Source organism: Oncorhynchus keta, unplaced genomic scaffold (genome assembly GCF_023373465.1).
Source record: "Oncorhynchus keta strain PuntledgeMale-10-30-2019 unplaced genomic scaffold, Oket_V2 Un_contig_6237_pilon_pilon, whole genome shotgun sequence".
In the NCBI taxonomy this organism is placed as follows: domain Eukaryota; kingdom Metazoa; phylum Chordata; class Actinopteri; order Salmoniformes; family Salmonidae; genus Oncorhynchus; species Oncorhynchus keta.
Genome location: NW_026288746.1, coordinates 25,960 through 48,490, shown reverse-complemented (window position 1 = coordinate 48,490; position 22,531 = coordinate 25,960). Strand labels below are relative to the sequence as shown.

General features: G+C 42.6%; 1 protein-coding gene across 1 annotated transcript; it reads left to right on the top strand.

Moving 5' to 3' along the window:
* Positions 1–228: 228 nt before the first annotated feature.
* LOC127925766 (adhesion G protein-coupled receptor E2-like) lies at positions 229–22,303 on the top strand. Its single transcript, XM_052510948.1, has 5 exons — positions 229–514; positions 7,069–7,304; positions 7,489–7,614; positions 9,880–10,001; positions 21,653–22,303. Exons 2-5 carry the CDS (start codon positions 7,208–7,210, stop codon positions 21,656–21,658), a joined length of 351 nt encoding a protein of 116 aa, XP_052366908.1. The 5' UTR covers positions 229–514; positions 7,069–7,207; the 3' UTR covers positions 21,659–22,303.
* Positions 22,304–22,531: the final 228 nt, after the last annotated feature.

The window sequence follows — 22,531 nt, the reverse complement described above, 5'->3', positions numbered from 1 at the left end:
CTCTGTCTCTCTGTCTCTCTCTGTCTCTCTCTCTTTCTCTCTGTCTCTCTCTCTCTCTCTCTCTCTCTCTCTCTCTCTCTGTCTCTCTGTCTCTCTCTCTCTCTCTCTCTCTCTCTCTCTCTCTCTCTCTCTCTCTCTGTGAGAGAACGAGAGAGGGGGAGGAGAGAGATAAGGTGAAACAGAGAGGGGGAGAGTGTTAAAAAGAGAGGTAGGAGGCTCTGACAGAAAGAGGGAGTGGAGAGAAAAATAGTGGTTGTCTGTGGCTCTCACAGAAAGTTGTCTCATCAAAAGAGAGGGGGTTATTTATTTATTTTTCCATTGTTCATTTTATCATCGTGGAACATATTGAATAAAATACTTGTTATTAAACTGGGATTTTCTTCAATCTGAGATATAATCACAGACTGATTCTTCTTGTGGGACTAGTTTTATTAGGATCCTACTAGTTGTCTGGTGAGGATATAATACCAGTCTGTCTCTGAGATGGAGTCCAGAACTCTTCTACTTGTTCTGGGTGAGTCCAACCTTCTATATTCTATACTTGACTATCTTGTGTTTGGGTGTGTGTGTGTGTGTGTGTGTGTGTGTGTGTGTGTGTGTGTGTGTGTGTGTGTGTGTGTGTGTGTGTGTGTGTGTGTGTGTGTGTGTGTGTGTGTGTGTGTGTGTGTGTGTGTGTGTGTGTGTGTGTGTGTGTGTGTGTGTGAGAGTGAAACATAGAAAGAAAAGTGGTATTTCATAATTCATAGTCAGTTACAGTTGAAGGGCGACAGAATATTCCAACCATTTACCAACCATGTACCAACCATGTACCACCCATGGATATCGTGTGAATATTACAACCCTAGTACATGTACAAACTACAAGACTATATACACAATGGTGTATTGACAGGTTTAGTTTTAATCCATTTTAAATTCAGGCTGTAACACAACAAGATGTAGAAAAGGTAAAGGGTTGTGAATACTGAAGGCTCTGTGTGTCTTTACAAAAACTGATTTTGTCATCTACCAACTTCGTCTCCTGTGGAGTGTGTGCGTGTGTGTGCTATTGCGTCTTTCAGTTAGACATCAGGCCTCACACACACTGAGGGTATATATGATACACACACACACACACACACACACACACACACACACACACACACACACACACACACACACACACACACACACACACACACACACACACACACACACACACACACACACACACACACACGGACGCACGCACGCAGGCACGCACGCAAGAACACAGACACTCACATACTTCACAGGAAATGTAGTTCGTCGATAAATATTGCTTTTGCTTTTTGTAAAGACATACAGAGGCTTCACAACGTAGTCACAACCCTTGACTTTTTCCACATTTTGTTGTGTTTCAGCCTGAAATTAAGATTGATTCATGTAGATTTTGTGTTACTTATCTACAAACAATACCCCATTATGTCAAAGTGAAAATTTTTCTCGAAATTAATAAAACATGAAAAGCTGAAATGTCTTGAGTCAATAAGTACTCAACCCCTTTGTTAGGTCAAGCCTAAATAAGTTCAGGACTAAGAATGTGCTTATCTTCACTAAGGGGCAGCATTCGGAATTTTGGATGAAAACCATGTTAAACTGCCTGCTATTCAGGCCCAGAAGCCAGGATATGCATATAATTAGTGTACTATTATTTTGAAAGGCTGTTTTTCCATTGAAAGCCTATACACCATATTAGAATTCGGACCCCGTTCATGAGCTCTATGGCTTCCTCAACATGTGATCAGTCTTTAGGCATTGTTTCAGGCTTTTACTCTGAAAAATGAAGGAGATACAGCACTTTCATTCAGTGGTCAGTGGAAATTTCCATTCAGCAGCCATGCGTCTGACCGAGAATGCGCCTTTCTTGTTTCTCCTTTCCTATTGACAAAGCTTTTGTCCAGTTGAAATATTATTGATTATTTATGACAAAAACAATCGGAGTGTTTATACTAAATTTTATTGTACTTTTTAAAACTTTTCGTCTGGAATTAGTGCACACGCCTTCTGCATTCGGATTACTGGACAAAACGCGCAAACAAAAAGGAGGTTTTTGGTCATAAAGAGGGACATTATCGAACAAAACAAACATTTATTGTTTAACAAGGAGACCTGGGAGTGCCACCAGAAGAAGATCATCATAGGTAAGTGATTAATTTTAATGATATTTCTGACTTTTGTGACACCTCTCCTTGTTTGGAAAATGGCTGTATGGTTTTCTGTGGCTCGGCACTGACCTAACACAATCGTGTGGTGTGCTTTCACCGTAAAGCCTTTTTGAAATCTGACACAGCGGTTGCATTAAGGAGAAGTTTATCTTTAATCCTATGTATAACACTTGTATTTTTCATCAATGTTTATGATGAGACATTTTTTTGGGGGTCACAAGAGACCTTAGCCTACTCCTCGTGCTTACTGTGGGGAGCGTGTTACTGTTCAGGCACCATGTTATGTGGTGTCTGGGCATCCAGAATGGGCATCCAGCCAGGAAAGAGGGTGCCTTCTCAGCGCTCCGTGTTTCCAGTATACCTCCTTGGACCAGGATATCCTGTGCCAGCACCCTGCATTTGCAGGGCGAAAATAAACATCCAGCCAGGACAGGTTGTGTCAGCCCTACACTCCAGACCTCCAGTGCGCCTCCACAGTCCAGTATGTCCTGTGCCTGATCCTCGCACTCACCCTGAGGTGTGTATCACCAGCCCAGTACCACCAGTACCGACACCACGCACCAGGCCTAGAGTGCGTCTCGGCAGGCTAGTATGCCCTGTTCCTGCTCCTCACACTTGCCCTGAGGTGCGTGTCCCCAGCACGGTACCACCAGTGCCAGCACCACGCACCAGGCCTACAGTGCGCCTCGGCAGTCCAGAGCGTCCAGCGATAGTACCCAGTCCAGAGCTTCCAGCGACAGTACCCAGTCCAGAGCGTCCTGCGACAGTACCGAGTCCAGAGCGTCCTGCGACAGTACCCAGTCCAGAGCGTCCGGCGACAGTTCACAGACCGGAACCTCCAACGACGGGCCACAGTCCGTAACCTCCAACGACGGGCCACAGTCCGTAACCTCCAACGACGGGCCACAGTCCGGAGCTTCCAACGACGGGCCACAGTCCGGGTCCACCAACGAAGGGCCCCAGCCCAGGGTCTCCAGCGACGGTCCCCAGCCAGGGGTCACGCCAGGAGGGTCCCCAGCCCGGGGCCTACGGCAAAGATCCGCAGTCCAGAGCCTCCGACGATGATCCACGGGTCAGTGCTACTCAGTGTAAAGAAGTGGAGCAGCGTCCAGAACCAGAGCCGCCACCAAAGTTAGATTCCCACCCAGACCCTCCCATATAGGTTTAGGTTTGCGGCCGGGAGTCCGCACCTTTGGGGGGGGGGGGGGATACTGTCACTCCCTGACCTTAGTTATCTTTGTTTTCTTTATTATTCTGGTTAGGTCAGGGTGTGACGAGGGTGGTGTGTGTGTGTTTTTGTATATCTATGGGATTTTGGTATGTCTAGGTAAATGTAGGTCTTTGGTGGTCTGAATTGGTTCCCAGTCAGAGGCAGCTGTTTATCTTTGTCTCTGATTGGGGATCCTATTTAGGTTGCCATCTTCCATTTTGGTTTGTGGGTTATTGTCTAGGTGTAGTTGCCTGTCAGCACTCGGTTTATATAGCTTCACGGTCATTTTTGTTATTCTGTTAGTTGTCTAGTGTTCTTTCTTTATTAAAGGAAGTGTGTATTCATATCACGCCTTGGTCTCATCAATACGACGAACGTGACAATGGGATTTCTGTTGTTTTGAATTTGGCGCCCTGCAATTTCACTTGCTGCTGTCGAGGTGGGACGCTACTGTCCCACTGATACCAAAGAGGTTTAACAAGTCACATAATAAGTATCATGGACTCTGTGTTCAGTGATATGTATACAGTTGAAGTCAGAAGTTTACATACACTTATGTTGTAGTCATTTAAATTCATTTTTCAACCACTCCATAAATGTATTGTTAACAAGCTATAGTTATGGCAAGTTGGTTAGAACATCTACTTTGTGCTTGACACAAGTTATTTTTCCAACAATTGTTTACCGACAGATTATTTCACTTTTAATTCACTGTATCACAATTCCAGTGGGTCAGATATTTACATACACTAAGTTGACTGTGCCTTTAAACAGCTTGGAAAATTCCAGAAAATGATGTCATGGCTTTAGAAACTTCTGATAGGCTAATTGACGTACTTTGAGTCAATTGGAGGTGTACATGTGGATGTAATTCAAGGCTTACCATCAAACTCAGTGCCTCATTGCTTGACATCATGAGAAAATGAAAAGAAATCAGCCAAGACCTCAGAAAACAAATTGTAGACCTCCACAAGTCTGGTTCATCCTTGGGTGCAATTTCCAAACGTCTGAAGGTAACACGTTCATCTGTACAAACAATAGTATGCAAATATAAACACCATAGGCCTTCTGTGGCTCAGTTGGTAGAGCATGGCGCTTGTAACGCCAGGGTAGTGGGTTCGATTCCCGGGACCACCCATACGTAGAATGTATGCACACATGACTGTAAGTCGCTTTGGATAAAAGCGTCAGCTAAATGGCAAATATTATATATATTTATTATTATACTGCTCAGGAAGGAGATGCGTTCTGTCTCCTAGAGATAAACGTACTTTGGTGCAAAAAGTGCAAATCAATCCCAGAACAACAGCAAAGGACATTGTGAATATGCTGGAGGAAACGGGTACAAAAGTATCCATATCCACAGTAAAGTGAGTCCTATATCGACATAACCTGAAAGGCCGCTCAGCAAGACAGAAGCCACTGCTCCAAAACCGCTGTAAAAAAAGCCAGACAACGGTTTGCAACTGCACATGGGGACAAAGATGGTACTTTTTGGAGAAATGTCCTCTGGTCTGATGAAACAGAAATATAACTGTTTGGCCATAACGACCATAGTTATGTTTGGAGGAAAAAGGGGGAGCTTGTAAACCTGAAGAACACCATCCCAACCGTGAAGCACGGGGTGGCAGCTTCATGTTGTGGGGGTGCTTTGCTGCAAGAGGGACTGGTGCACTTCACAAAATAGATGGCATCATGAGGTAGGAATATTATGTAGATATATTGAAGCAACATCTCAAGACGTCAGTCAGGAAGTTAACGCTTGTTTGCAAATGTGTCTTCCAAATGGACAATGACCCCAAGCATACTTCCAAAGTTGTGGCAAAATGGCTTCAGGACAACAAAGTCAAGGTATTGGAGTGGCCATCACAAAGCCCTGACCTCAATCCTACAGAAAAGTTGTGGGCAGAACTGAAAAAGTGTGTGCGAGCAAGGAGGCCTACAAACCTGACTCAGTTACACCAGCTCTGTCAGGAAGAATGGGCCAAAATTCACCCACCTTATGGTGGGAAGCTTGTGGAAGGCTACCCAAAACGTTTGACCCAAATTAAACAATTTAAAGGCAATGCTACCAAATACTAATTTAGTGTATGTAAACTTCTGATCCACTGGGAATGTGATGAAAGAAATAAAAGCTGAAATATATCATTCTCTCTACTATTATTCTGACATTTTCACATTCTTAAAATAAAGTGGTGATCCTAACTGACCTAAAACAAGGAATTTTTACTAGGATTACATGTTAGGAATTGTGAAAAACTGAGTTTAATTGTACTTGGCTAAGGTGTATGTAAACTTCCGACTTCAACTGTACATTATCATGATTATGTGGATGGAGACAATTTTCTTCATAAAAGTCCATTATATTGACAACTTTACTGCTGACATGCAAAACATAATGAAACAAACACCAAAAGATAGTTTTTGAGTGATATTCTCCTTTACGTTTAGTAACCTAGTTATAATATCTCTGTCTTCTCTACTATACATCAGTTTAGTAACCTAGTTATAATATCTCTGTCTTCTCTACTATACATCAGTTTAGTAACCTAGCTATAATATCTCTGTCTTCTCTACTATACTTCAGTTTAGTAACCTAGTTATAATATCTCTGTCTTCTCTACTATACTTCAGTTTAGTAACCTAGCTATAATATCTCTATGTCTTCTCTACTATACTTCAGTTTAGTAACCTAGTTATAATATCTCTGTCTTCTCTACTATACTTCAGTTTAGTAACCTAGTTATAATATCTCTGTCTTCTCTACTATACTTCAGTTTAGTAACCTAGTTATAATATCTCTGTCTTCTCTACTATACTTCAGTTTAGTAACCTAGTTATAATATCTCTGTCTTCTCTACTATACTTCAGTTTAGTAACCTAGTTATAATATCTCTGTCTTCTCTACTATACTTCAGTTTAGTAACCTAGTTATAATATCTCTGTCTTCTCTACTATACTTCAGTTTAGTAACCTAGTTATAATATCTCTGTCTTCTCTACTATTCTTCAGTTTAGTAATCTAGTTATAATATCTGTCTTCTCTACTATTCTTCAGTTTAGTAACCTAGCTAAAGTTGCAATGTGCAGAATAAGTATTTTCCTACTAATTACACCCATGTGTTTATAATGGACTAGCCTCTGGCACAGAGTGTCATTTGGGATGAACAAATTGTAAAAAAATAAATAATAATAATTGCATCCCAACGAGGTCCAGAGTGCTGTGGTGTTGACAGTGATGAGAATGAAGCCCGAGGCTGGGCTAGTATGAAACTGGTTGAATAACTCTATCTGTCTCTCTGTCTCTCTGTCTCTCTGTCTCTCTGTCTCTCTGTCTCTCTGTCTCTCTCTCTCTTTCTCTGTCTCTCTGTCTCTCTCTCTCTTTCTCTGTCTCCCTGTCTCTCTGTCTCTCTCTCTGTCTCTCTCTCTTTCTCTGTCTCTCTGTCTCTTTCTCTCTCTCTCTGTCTCTCTCTCTGTCTCTCTGTCTCTCTCTCTCTCTGTCTCTCTGTCTCTCTCTCTCTCTCTCTTTCTCTGTCTCTCTTCTCTCTCTCTGTCTCTCTCTCTGTCTCTTTCTCTGCCTCTCTGTCCCTCTTTCTGTCTCTCTCTCTCTGTCTCTCTATCTCTCTCTCTCTGTCTCTCTCCCTGTCTCTCTGTCTCTCTGTCTCTCCTCACAGGTCTTGATTTCATTCTACTGGTGAACCTAGTGGCCAAAGGTTGTGACCCTGGCTTCATAGCCAAAGGGAGTCAAAAATGTGATGATATAGATGAGTGTAAAGAGTGGGACAGTACCCCACCCTGTGGAAGTAAAGCTGCATGTTTCAACACACAGGGAGCTTCTACTGTCACTGTCTACCTGGGTTCATATCCACAACGACTGACTACTTTACTCCTCTCACAGGGAAATGTAAGGGTGAGTATTCAATGTGTGTGTGTGTGTGTGTGTGTGTGTGTGTGAGTGTGAATGCTACCTGTCAAGGGAATTAAACATTGCTTTGGCTCCTATCTCCTTATTTCCTCTGTTCAGGATGTTGTCCAATAGAAAAGTGTTTTTGTTGCAAAATGCTTTGACACCCTATATTTCCTTCTCTCTTCAGACATTGATGAGTGCCTGATAACACAGGTTTGTGGCAGCAACACCATTTGCCTCAACACCATTGGGAGCTTCAACTGCCAGTGCCAACCTGGCTTCAGAGTCTCTACTTACACTGGACGCTGTACAGGTGAGTCCAGCAAGGGAGAATCATTCTGTGTGTGTGTGTGTGTGTGTGCGTGTGTGTGTGTGCGTGTGTGTGTGATGTGAGGATCTCAGCTTAGCTTGTGTGTGTGTGTGTGTCAACTACAGATGAGGATGAGTGTGTGTGGGTTCCCCCGGTGTGTGGCGCTCTGGGGATATGCACAAACACACCTGGCCGATACACCTGCACCTGTCCGCCAGGGCTCAGTAACCACGGCAACAACACTGACCCCTGCACAGGTGAAGTGGCCGAGGTCACGCTAGCTCTGACCTCTTACCCATGAAATCTAACGTCTGACCTTCGACCCCGTGACCCTCACCCTTTGAAGACACCTGTCAGATCTCACAACGCCTGGAAAACATGTTTAAAACATCAGTTAACCCCGTCACAGGATATAGCAGCAATTTGATGCCCGACTGCACAGTTGATGACATGGCACGCAGCCATTGGTGCAATGTAATAATTACAATTGAGTCAGGCTGGAATGTGACCACGTAAATCAGGGGATTCCAAAACTCTCCTCCGGGACACAAAGCCTTCCATGTATTGTAGCTATTCCACAGCTAGTTCACCTGATTCAACTTGTCAACTAATCCTAAAGACCTTGACGAGGTGAATCAGGTGAGTTCAGGAATACAACAAAGTGGTGAAATGTCTGGGTGTCCCAGAGGAGAGGTTTGAGAACCACTGACTGCACAGTTGATGACACGGTACACAGCCATTGGTGCAATATAATAATGTGTGTGTGTGTGTGAGTGTGCGTGTTTGTGTGCGTGTCTGTATGTGTGAATCTTACATGTCAAGGAAACAAAACATTACTTTGAATTATCTTCTATGTTCTGTGCCATATTTGCAGAGCAGTGATTACCCAACTTCTCCTCTAGAACCACAGACAGAGGTTAGGGAATCACTTGTGGAGAGGTTAGGGAATCACTTGTGGAGAGGTTAGGGAATCACTTGTGGAGAGGTTAGGGAGTCACTGGAGGAGAGGTTAGGGAATCACTGGAGAAGAGGTTAGGGAGTCACTGGAGGAGAGGTTAGGGAATCACTGGAGGAGAGGTTAGGGAGTCACTGGAGGAGAGGTTAGGGAGTCACTGGAGGAGAGGTTAGGGAATCACTGGAGGAGAGGTTAGGAGAGTCACTGGAGGAGAGGTTAGGGAGTCACTGGAGGAGAGGTTATGGAGTCACTGGAGGAGAGGTTATAGGATCACTGGAGGAGAGGTTATGGAGTCACTGGAGGAGAGTTTAGGGAATCACTGGAGGAGAGGTTATGGAGTCACTGGAGGAGAGGTTAAAGGATCACTAGAGGAGAGGTTATGGAGTCACTGGAGGAGAGGTTATGGAGTCACTGGAGGAGAGGTTAGGGAGTCACTGGAGGAGAGGTTAGGGAGTCACTGGAGGAGAGGTTCGGGAGTCACTGGAGGAGAGGTTAGGGAGTCACTGGAGGAGAGGTTCGGGAGTCACTGGAGGAGAGGTTAAAGGATCACTAGGGAATCACTGGAAGGAGGTTAGGGAATCACTGGAGAGGTTAGGAGTCACTGGAGGAGAGGTTAGGGAGTCACTGGAGGAGAGGTTCGGGAGTCACTGGAGGAGAGGTTAGGGAGTCACTGGAGGAGAGGTTCGGGAGTCACTGGAGGAGAGGTTAAAGGATCACTGGAGGAGAGGTTAGGGAATCACTGGAAGAGAGGTTAGGGAATCACTGGAGGAGAGGTTCGGGAGTCACTGGAGGAGAGGTTAGGGAGTCACTGGAGGAGAGGTTCGGGAGTCACTGGAGGAGTCACTGGAGGAGAGGTTATGGAGTCACTGGAGGAGAGGTTAGGGAGTCACTGGAGGAGAGGTTAGGGAGTCACTGGAGGAGAGGTTAGGGAGTCACTGGAGGAGAGGTTAGGGAGTCACTGGAGGAGAGGTTAAAGGATCACTGGAGGAGAGGTTATGGAGTCACTGGAGGAGAGGTTAGGGAGTCACTGGAGGAGAGGTTCGGGAGTCACTGGAGGAGAGGTTAAAGGATCACTGGAGGAGAGGTTATGGAGTCACTGGAGGAGAGGTTAGGGAGTCACTGGAGGAGAGGTTAGGGAGTCACTGGAGGAGAGGTTCGGGAGTCACTGGAGGAGAGGTTAAAGGATCACTGGAGGAGAGGTTATGGAGTCACTGGAGGAGAGGTTAGGGAGTCACTGGAGGAGAGGTTAGGGAGTCACTGGAGGAGAGGTTATGGAGTCACTGCCATGTCAACATGTTTCCTTCTCTCTTCAGACATCGATGAGTGCCTGGAGAAAACACACAGTTGTGGCAGCAACGCTAGTTGCCTCAACACCATTGGGAGCTTCCACTGCCAGTGTCAACCTGGGTTCAGATTCTCTAATCACACTGTGAAGGTGAGTCCCACAACATGGCATCATTGTGTGTGTGTTTTGTCTTGATTGATTGATTGTCCCTATAGTCTCTATAGTATCTATTGTCCCTATAGTCTCTATAGTATCTATTGTCCCTATAGTCTCTGTAGTATCTATTGTCACTATAGTCTCTGTAGTATCTATTGTCCCTATAGTCTCTGTAGTATCTATTGTCCCTATAGTCTCTATAGTATCTATTGTCCCTATAGTCTCTATAGTATCTATTGTCCCTATAGTCTCTGTAGTATCTATTGTCCCTATAGTCTCTGTAGTATCTATTGTCCATATAGTCTCTGTAGTATCTATTGTCCATATAGTCTCTGTAGTATCTATTGTCCATATAGTCTCTGTAGTATCTATTGTCCATATAGTCTCTGTAGTATCTATTGTCCATATAGTCTCTGTAGTATCTATTGTCCATATAGTCTCTGTAGTATCTATTGTCCATATAGTCTCTGTAGTATCTATTGTCCATATAGTCTCTGTAGTATCTATTGTCCCTATAGTCTCTGTAGTATCTATTGTCACTAAGGCATCTTCAGTCCCTTTGAATCCATATTCTCAATAGTCTATATAAACATAAATGCTATAGACTCTATGGACTCTAGAAAATCTGCCCATAAATACATATGTACAGTATGCAGTGCTTTAGTTGGAAACATCACTACATACTGTACATATGTATCAACCACTGGTTTGAAAGAGGTGTGTGTCTGAATGAATACCCCAACCAGTGGTTTGAAAGAGGTGTGTGTCTGAATGAATATCCCAACCAGTTCTGTCCACTGGTTTGAAAGAGGTGTGTGTCTGAATGAATATCCCAACCAGTGGTTTGAAAGAGGTGTGTGTCTGAATGAATACCCCAACCAGTTCTGTCCACTGGTTTGAAAGAGGTGTGTGTCTGAATGAATACCCCAACCAGTTCTGTCCACTGGTTTGAAAGAGGTGTGTGTCTGAATGAATACCCCAACCTGTTCTGTCCACTGGTTTGAAAGAGGTGTGTGTCTGAATGAATACCCCAACCTGTTCTGTCCACTGGTTTGAAAGAGGTGTGTGTCTGAATGAATACCCCAACCAGTGGTTTGAAAGAGGTGTGTGTCTGAATGAATACCCCAACCAGTTCTGTCCACTGGTTTGAAAGAGGTGTGTGTCTGAATGAATACCCCAACCAGTGGTTTGAAAGAGGTGTGTGTCTGAATGAATACCCCAACCAGTTCTGTCCACTGGTTTGAAAGAGGTGTGTGTCTGAATGAATACCCCAACCTGTTCTGTCCACTGGTTTGAAAGAGGTGTGTGTCTGAATGAATACCCCAACCAGTGGTTTGAAAGAGGTGTGTGTATGAATGAATACCCCAACCAATTCTGTCCACTGGTTTGAAAGAGGTGTGTGTATGAATGAATACCCCAACCAATTCTGTCCACTGGTTTGAAAGAGGTGTGTGTCTGATCGAATACCCCAACCAGTTCTGTCCACTGGTTTGACAGAGGTGTGTGTCTGATCGAATACCCCAACCAGTTCTGTCCACTGGTTTGACAGAGGTGTGTGTCTGAATGAATACCCCAACCAGTTCTGTCCACTGGTTTGAAAGAGGTGTGTGTATGAATGAATACCCCAACCAGTGGTTTGAAAGAGGTGTGTGTCTGAATGAATACCCCAACCAATTCTGTGAGCTGAGTTTTTAACATTATATAGGGATTCTGTGTGATGTGAAGATATGAAAGGAGAGAGTACTATTACCAAATATACTGTATGAATATTATACTGAGGTACTAGAGATGTGATGATGTAACAATGTATGTAGAGTATAATGGGTTACTAGAGATGTGATGATGTAACAATGTATGTAGAGTATAATGGGTTACTAGAGATGTGATGTAACAATGTATGTAGAGTATAATGTGTTACTAGAGATGTGATGATGTAACAATGTATGTAGAGTATAATGGGTTACTAGAGATGTGATGATGTAACAATGTATGTAGAGTATAATGGGTTACTAGAGATGTGATGATGTAACAATGTATGTAGAGTATAATGGGTTACTAGAGATGTGATGTAACAATGTATGTAGAGTATAATGTGTTACTAGAGATGTGATGATGTAACAATGTATGTAGAGTATAATGGGTTACTAGAGATGTGATGATGTAACAATGTATGTAGAGTATAATGTGTTACTAGAGATGTGATGATGTAACAATGTATGTAGAGTATAATGTGTTACTAGAGATGTGATGATGTAACAATGTATGTAGAATATAATGGGTTACTAGAGATGTGATGATGTAACAATGTATGTAGAGTATAATGTGTTACTAGAGATGTGATGATGTAACAATGTATGTAGAGTATAATGTGTTACTAGAGATGTGATGATGGAACAATGTATGTAGAATATAATGGGTTACTAGAGATGTGATGATGTAACAATGTATGTAGAATATAATGGGTTACTAGAGATGTGATGATGGAACAATGTATGTAGAATATAATGGGTTACTAGAGATGTGATGATGTAACAATGTATGTAGAGTATAATGGGTTACTAGAGATGTGATGATGTAACAATGTATATAGAATATAATGGGTTACTAGAGATGTGATGATGTAACAATGTATGTAGAGTATAATGGGTTACTAGAGATGTGATGATGTAACAATGTATGTAGAGTATAATGTGTTACTAGAGATGTGATGATGTAACAATGTATGTAGAGTATAATGTGTTACTAGAGATGTGATGATGGAACAATGTATGTAGAATATAATGTGTTACTAGAGATGTGATGATGTAACAATGTATGTAGAGTATAATGTGTTACTAGAGATGTGATGATGGAACAATGTATGTAGAGTATAATGGGTTACTAGAGATGTGATGATGGAACAATGTATGTAGAATATAATGTGTTACTAGAGATGTGATGATGTAACAATGTATGTAGAGTATAATGGGTTACTAGAGATGTGATGATGTAACAATGTATGTAGAGTATAATGGGTTACTAGAGATGTGATGATGGAACAATGTATGTAGAATATAATGGGTTACTAGAGATGTGATGATGTAACAATGTATGTAGAATATAATGGGTTACTAGAGATGTGATGATGTAACAATGTATGTAGAGTATAATGGGTTACTAGAGATGTGATGATGGAACAATGTATGTAGAATATAATGGGTTACTAGAGATGTGATGATGTAACAATGTATGTAGAATATAATGGGTTACTAGAGATGTGATGATGTAACAATGTATGTAGAGTATAATGGGTTACTAGAGATGTGATGATGTAACAATGTATATAGAATATAATGGGTTACTAGATATGTGATGATGGAACAATGTATGTAGAGTATAATGGGTTACTAGAGATGTGATGATGTAACAATGTATGTAGAGTATAATGGGTTACTAGAGATGTGATGATGTAACAATGTATGTAGAATATAATGGGTTACTAGAGATGTGATGATGTAACAATGTATGTAGAATATAATGGGTTACTAGAGATGTGATGATGTAACAATGTATGTAGAGTATAATGGGTTACTAGAGATGTGATGATGTAACAATGTATGTAGAATATAATGGGTTACTAGAGATGTGATGATGTAACAATGTATGTAGAATATAATGGGTTACTAGAGATGTGATGATGTAACAATGTATGTAGAGTATAATGGGTTACTAGAGATGTGATGATGTAACAATGTATGTAGAATATAATGTGTTACTAGAGATGTGATGATGTAACAATGTATGTAGAGTATAATGGGTTACTAGAGATGTGATGATGTAACAATGTATGTAGAATATAATGGGTTACTAGAGATGTGATGATGTAACAATGTATGTAGAATATAATGTGTTACTAGAGATGTGATGATGTAACAATGTATGTAGAGTATAATGGGTTACTAGAGATGTGATGATGTAACAATGTATGTAGAATATAATGGGTTACTAGAGATGTGATGATGTAACAATGTATGTAGAATATAATGTGTTACTAGAGATGTGATGATGTAACAATGTATGTAGAGTATAATGGGTTACTAGAGATGTGATGATGTAACAATGTATGTAGAATATAATGTGTTACTAGAGATGTGATGATGTAACAATGTATGTAGAGTATAATGGGTTACTAGAGATGTGATGATGTAACAATGTATGTAGAATATAATGTGTTACTAGAGATGTGATGATGTAACAATGTATGTAGAGTATAATGTGTTACTAGAGATGTGATGATGGAACAATGTATGAATATTATACTGAGTTACTAGAGATTTGTTAACAATTCTCTACTAACAACACATTACATTAACATTATACTCTATATACATATTACATTAACAAATCTCTACTAACAACACATTACATTAACATTATACTCTACATACATATTACATTAACAAATCTCTACTAACAACACATTACATTATCATTATACTCTACATACATATTACATTAACAAATCTCTACTAACAACATATTACATTAACATTATACTCTACATACATATTACATTAACAAATCTCTACTAACAACATATTACATTAACATTATACTCTACATACATATTACATTAACAAATCTCTACTAACAACATATTACATTAACATTATACTCTACATACATATTACATTAACAAATCTCTACTAACAACATATTACATTAACATTATACTCTACATACATATTACATTAACAAATCTCTACTAACAACATATTACATTAACATTATACTCTACATACATATTACATTAACAAATCTCTACTAACAACATATTACATTAACAAATCTCTACTAACAACATATTACATTAACAAATCTCTACTAACAACATATTACATTAACAAATCTCTACTAACAACATATTACATTAACAAATCTCTACTAACAACATATTACATTAACAAATCTCTACTAACAACATATTACATTAACAAATCTCTACTAACAACATATTACATTAACAAATCTCTACTAACAACATATTACATTAACCTGTTGACGGGTTAGGGTTCCCATTTGGGAACGACCCCCCCCCACGTTCAGCTGGAAGGTGGCGCATGGAACGCAAAAATATTCTTAGAAATATTTAACCTCCACACATTAACAAGTCCAATAGCTCATATGAAAGATAAACACCTTGTTCATCTATTTTGAAAATCTTCATCAGATGACAGTAATAGAACACGTTACACAGTACATTTATGTTTTGTTCAATAATCTGCCATTTATATCCATAAATCTCTGTTTACAATGATGCATTGTTCAAAAAATGCCACTCAAATGTCCGGAGAAATGACGATAGCTCCGGCAGATAACGTCAGATAACAAGCAATACACATCATAAACTTTGACTAAATATACATGTTCAACATATATATAGAAAGATACACTTCTTCTTAATGCAATCGCTGTGTTACATTTATTTTTAACGTTACAGAATTCGTTCACTAGGCTATAACATGAGACGGCCCTCAGAAATTAGCATTATGTCTCCTCTATCTTGGAGTCCACAGAAACCCAAATTTACCACATAAATATTCCCTTACCTTTGATATTCTTCCATCAGAAGACCTGGAAGGAATTATACTTACCAAAAACAGCGTTTCGTTTTGAAGTCTGTGTCTTTAGGTTATCAAACGCCACATATTTCGGTTGAAATGCAGCCAAAATTCAAGTGGATGCGCACCAAAACGTCAAAATTACATATTATATGTCGACTAAACTGGTCAAACTTAGTTCAGAATCAAGCTTTAGCATGTTATAAAGGTGGATAACAATCCTAAGCACGAACAGAAACACACACATCGTTTAGTCAATCCTGGAAGAAAGAGAGCACTGGAGCCGAGGCGCGCATGAGAGTAACCTGTTTTTTCGCGTGACCGGAAGGTTTCAGCCCGCCAAGTCTCGTGAGCGTGAGATTCTCACAATGAGAAGCCCCATTGAAAGCAGACAATCGCGCTGAAGACAGAGAAACTGTTCCTGGGTCTGTAGCTGCTTGGGAAGGGTGGGGGCGATGACGTCAAAGTTGGGCCAACTTTTCGGATGACAAGAGAGAGTTTGGGAGAATGGCTGCCCTGAGAGTTCTGCTTTACATACAGACATAATTTAAACGGTTTTAGAAGCTTTAGAGTGTTTTCTATTATATGCATATATTAGCAATTTTTGACAGATTTTGTTTCTGTTTACTATGGGCACGCAATTCCTCCAAAGGGGGCAGTAGTCAGCCCTATCTTTAACAATTAATGTAATATGTTGTTAGTGGAGATTTGTTAATGTAATATGTTGTTTGGGTTAAAGATAAGCTTCCTGTGGACAAATAGATAAGCTGCCAGTGAAAATGAACAGAACTCACTGGACTCAAACCGGCTGTAAGGGACATTTGGGACAGAAAGAGTAGACAGTACAAGTCAAAAGTTAGGCCACGCCTCCTCATTCCAGATTTTTTTTTATTTGAACTATGTTCTACTATCAAATAACACATATGGAATCATGTAGTAAACAAAAAAGTGTAAAACACATTTTAAATAATCTAATTAGCCACACTTGCGTTGATGACAGCTTTGCATACTCTTGACATTCTCTCAAACAGGTTCAGGAGATAGTCACCTGGAATGCATTTCAATTAACAGGTTTGCTTTGTTAAAAGTTCATTTGAGGAGGCAGGGGTGGTATACAAAATATAGCCCTATTTGGTAAAAGACCAAGTCCACATTATGGCAAGAACAGCTCATATAAGCAAAGAGAAACGTCAGTCCATCATTACTTTAAGCTGTGAAGGTCAGTCAATGTGGAACATTTCAAGAACTTTGAAAGTTTCATTAAGTGCAGTCGCAACAAACAACAAGCACTATGATGAAAGTGTCTCTCATGAGGACTGCCACAGGAAAAGGAAAACCCAGAGTTAACTCTGCTGCAGAGGATAAGTATTATAGTTACCAGCCTCAGCGATTGCAGCCCAAATAAATGCTTCACAGAGTTCAAATAACAGACACATCTCAACATCAACTGTTCTGAGGAGACTGCGTGATTCAGGCCTTCATGGTCAAATTACTGCAAAGAAACCACTACTAAATGACTCCAATAATAAGAAGAGATTTGCTTGCACCAAGAAACACAAGAAATAGACATTAAACTGATGAAAATGTGTCCTTTGGCCTGATGAGTCCAAATTTGACTTTTTTGGTTCCAACCGCCGTGTCGTTGTGAGACACAGAGTAGTTTAACGGATGATCTCCGCATGTGTGGTTCCTACCGTGAAGCATGGAGGAGGAGGTGTAATGGTGTGGGGTGCTTTGCTGGTGACACGGCCAGTGATTTATTTAGAATTCAAGGCACACTTAACCAGCATGGCTACCACAGCATTCTGCAGCGATATGCCATCCAATCTGGTTTTAGGGGGTGAGAAGGATTACTTATCCTATCCTAGGTATTCCTTAAAGAGGTGGGGTTTCAGGTGTCTCCGGAAGGTGGTGATTGACTCCGCTGTCCTGGCGTCGTGAGGGAGTTTGTTCCACCATTGGGGGGCCAGAGCAGCGAACAGTTTTGACTGGGCTGAGCGGGAACTGTACTTCCTCAGAGGTAGGGAGGCGAGCAGGCCAGAGGTGGATGAACGCAGTGCCCTTGTTTGGGTGTAGGGCCTGATCAGAGCCTGGAGGTACTGAGGTGCCGTTCCCCTCACAGCTCCGTAGGCAAGCACCATGGTCTTGTAGCGGATGCAAGCTTCAACTGGAAGCCAGTGGAGAGAGCGGAGGAGCGGGGTGACGTGAGATAACTTGGGAAGGTTGAACACCAGATGGGCTGCGGCGTTCTGGATGAGTTGTAGGGGTTTAATGGCACAGGCAGGGAGCCCAGCCAACAGCGAGTTGCAGTAATCCAGACGGGAGATGACAAGTGCCTGGATTAGGACCTGCGCCGCTTCCTGTGTGAGGCAGGGTCGTACTCTGCGGATGTTGTAGAGCATGAACCTACAGGAACGGGCCACCGCCTTGATGTTAGTTGAGAACGACAGGGTGTTGTCCAGGATCACGCCAAGGTTCTTAGCGCTCTGGGAGGAGGACACAATGGAGTTGTCAACCGTGATGGCGAGATCATGGAACGGGCAGTCCTTCCCGGGAGGAAGAGCAGCTCCGTCTTGCCGAGGTTCAGCTTGAGGTGGTGATCCGTCATCCACACTGATATGTCTGCCAGACATGCAGAGATGCGATTCGCCACCTGGTCATCAGAAGGGGAAAGGAGAAGATTAATTGTGTGTCGTCTGCATAGCAATGATAGGAGAGACCATGTGAGGTTATGACAGAGCCAAGTGACTTGGTGTATAGCGAGAATAGGAGAGGGCCTAGAACAGAGCCCTGGGGGACACCAGTGGTGAGAGCGCGTGGTGAGGAGACAGATTCTCACCACGCCACCTGGTAGGAGCGACCTGTCAGGTAGGACGCAATCCAAGCGTGGGCCGCCCCGGAGATGCCCAACTCGGAGAGGGTGGAGAGGAGGATCTGATGGTTCACAGTATCGAAGGCAGCCGGTAGGTCTAGAAGGATGAGAGCAGAGGAGAGAGAGTTAGCTTTAGCAGTGCAGAGCGCCTCCGTGATGCAGAGAAGAGCAGTCTCAGTTGAATGACTAGTCTTGAAACCTGACTGATTTGGATCAAGAAGGTCATTCTGAGAGAGATAGCGGTAGAGCTGGCCAAGGACGGCACGTTCAAGAGTTTTGGAGAGAAAAGAAAGAAGGGATACTGGTCTGTAGTTGTTGACATCGGAGGGATCGAGTGTAGATTTTTTCAGAAGGGGTGCAACTCTCGCTCTCTTGAGGACGGAAGGGACGTAGCCAGCGGTCAGGGATGAGTTGATGAGCGAGGTGAGGTAAGGGAGAAGGTCTCCGGAAATGGTCTGGAGAAGAGAGGAGGGGATAGGGTCAAGCGGGCAGGTTGTTGGGCGGCCGGCCGTCACAAGACGCGAGATTTCATCTGGAGAGAGAGGGGAGAAAGAGGTCAGAGGACAGGGTAGGGCAGTGTGAGCAGAACCAGCGGTGTCGTTTGACTTAGCAAACGAGGATCGGATGTCGTCGACCTTCTTTTCAAAATGGTTGACGAAGTCATCTGCAGAGAGGGATGAGGGGGGGAGGGGTAGGAGGATTCAGGAGGGAGGAGAAGGTGGCAAAGAGCTTCCTAGGGTTAGAGGCAGATGCTTGGAATTTAGAGTGGTAGAAAGTGGCTTTAGCAGCAGAGACAGAGGAGGAAAATGTAGAGAGGAGGGAGTGAAAGGATGCCAGGTCCGCAGGGAGGCGAGTTTTCCTCCATTTCCGCTCGGCTGCCCGGAGCCCTGTTCTGTGAGCTCGCAATGAGTCGTCGAGCCACGGAGCGGGAGGGGAGGACCGAGCCGGCCTGGAGGATAGGGGACATAGAGAGTCAAAGGATGCAGAAAGGGAGGAGAGGAGGGTTGAGGAGGCAGAGTCAGGAGATAGGTTGGAGAAGGTTTGAGCAGAGGGAAGAGATGATAGGATGGAAGAGGAGAGAGTAGCGGGGGAGAGAGAGCGAAGGTTGGGACGGCGCGATACCATCCGAGTAGGGGCAGTGTGGGAAGTGTTGGATGAGAGCGAGAGGGAAAAGGATACAAGGTAGTGGTCGGAGACTTGGAGGGGAGTTGCAATGGGGTTAGTGGAAGAACAGCATCTAGTAAAGATGAGGTCGAGCGTATTGCCTGCCTTGTGAGTAGGGGGAAGGTGAGAGGGTGAGGTCAAAAGAGGAGAGGAGTGGAAAGAAGGAGGCAGAGAGGAATGAGTCAAAGGTAGACGTGGGGAGGTTAAAGTCGCCCAGAACTGTGAGAGGTGAGCCGTCCTCAGGAAAGGAGCTTATCAAGGCATCAAGCTCATTGATGAACTCTCCGAGGGAACCTGGAGGGCGATAAATGATAAGGATGTTAAGCTTGAAAGGGCTGGTAACTGTGACAGCATGGAATTCAAAGGAGGCGATAGACAGATGGGTAAGGGGAGAAAGAGAGAATGACCACTTGGGAGAGATGAGGATCCCGGTGCCACCACCCCGCTGACCAGAAGCTCTCGGGGTGTGCGAGAACACGTGGGCGGACGAGGAGAGAGCAGTAGGAGTAGCAGTGTTATCTGTGGTGATCCATGTTTCCGTCAGTGCCAAGAAGTTGAGGGACTGGAGGGAGCCATAGGCTGAGATGAACTCTGCCTTGTTGGCCGCAGATCGGCAGTTCCAGAGGCTACCGGAGACCTGGAACTCCACGTGGGTCGTGCGCGCTGGGACCACCAGATTAGGGTGGCCGCGGCCACGCGGTGTGGAGCGTTTGTATGGTCTGTGCAGAGAGGAGAGAACAGGGATAGACAGACACATAGTTGACAGGCTACAGAAGAGGCTACGCTAATGCAAGGAGATTGGTACGGCAAGTGGACTACACGTCTCGAATGTTCAGAAAGTTAAGCTTACGTAGCAAGAATCTTGTTGACTAAAAAGATTAAAATGATACAGTACTGCTGAAGTAGGCTAGCTGGCAGTGGCTGCGTTGTTGACACTACACTAATCAAGTCGTTCCGTTGAGTGTAATAGTTTCTACAGTGCTACTATTCGGGGGCTAGCTGGCTAGCTAGCAGTGTTGATTACGTTATGTTGCGTTAAAAGAACGACAATAGCTGGCTAGCTGACCTAGAAAATCGCTCTAGACTACACAATTATCTTTGATACAAGGACGGCTATGTAGCTAGCTATGTAGCAAGCTACGATCAAGCAAATCAAACCGTTGTGCTGTAATGAAATGAAAATGTGATACTACCTGTGGAGCGAAGCGGAATGCGACCGGGTTGTTGTTAGCTGTTAGCTGTTGGCTAGCTAGCAGTGTCTCCTACGTTAAGGACGACAAATAGCTGGCTAGCTAACCTCGGTAAATTAAGATAATCACTCTAAGACTACACACTCTAAACTACACAATTATCTTGGATACGAAGACAGCAAAGACAACTATGTAGCTAGCTAACACTACACTAATCAAGTCGTTCAGTTGAGTGTAAATATTTTCTACGGTGCTGCTATACGATAGACGGTGGACGTTAGCTATGTGGCTAGCTGCAGTAGACTACGTTAGGACGACGAAATACGATAATTACGCAATTATCTTTGATACAAAGACGGCTATGTAGCTAGCTAAGAAGAAATTGCTAAGATTAGACAAATCAAACCGTTGTACTATAATGAAATGTAATGAAAAGTAATACTACCTGCGGACCGAAGTGCGAATGCGACCGCTCGCTCCAACCCGGAAGTGATACTATTTTGATGTCTTCACTATTATTTTACAATGTAGAAAATAGTAAAAAATAAAGAGAAACCCTTGAATGAGTAGGGGTATCTAAACTTTGGACTGGTTCAAAATGATTAGATTACAAGAAAGGGACTTTGGGATTGTTTACTTTAGAAGTTGCCTATTCTGCTTAATGGGACACTGTATCATCTGAAGTATGATTCTGTTTACACATGGTTTTATCAAGACTTCTTGGCCAAGATGCAATAAGCTCGATTAAGATGAAGACTTTTAGGACTGATTAAGATAGCATAGTGAAAACTAAGTACATGTTAATTTTCTTTCTTCCAGGACTGATGGAAAGTCCAATATCAAGTTATCTGATGAGTTTCCCAATGATTTTGTCACGTCTGCTCCTCCTCCCCCTCTCTGACGCTCGAGGTTGCCAGGCGACTCATCATTACTCACACCTCTCCCCATCGTTACGCGCCCCAGCACTTCATCGGACTCACCTGGACTCCATCACGTCATTGATTATCTATCCTATATCTGTCACCCATCCAGTTCATTTTACACATCTGCATTGATGCTGTCTGTTAATCCATTAAATATTCATTCCCTGTACTTACTTCTCGTCTCCCAGCGTCTGGCATCACAGAGCCATTTCAGATTGTGTACATTTCCTTTTTAAAGACTTGCTGAGGCATTTAACAGTTAGTGACACTGTAGTAATATACAGTATAAAGATACCTGGATCCGGCTGTTTTTCAGTTTATTTTTATTTAAATTGAACCTTTATTTGACTAGACAAGTCAGTTAAAAACAAAATGTTACTTACAATGATGCCCTAGGAACAGTGGGTTAACTGCCCTGTTCAGGGGCAGAACAACATATATATTTTCTATCAGCTCCAGAGATTCGATCTAGCAACCATTCGGTTATTGTCACAATGCTCTAACCACTAGGCTACCTGCCACTAGGATACCAATCTCCTCTCTTGGGTAGGGGTAGTATTTTCACCTCCTGATGAAAAGCATGCCCAAAGTAAATTGCCTGTTTCTTAATCCCAGAATTTAGGATATGCATATAATTAGTAGATTTGGATAGAAAACACTCTAAGGTTTCCAAAACTGTTAAAATAATATGCCTGTGAGTATAACAGAACTGATATGCCAGGTGAAAACCTGAGAAAAATCCATCCAGGAAGTGGAATTGTTTTCATGTGGCTGT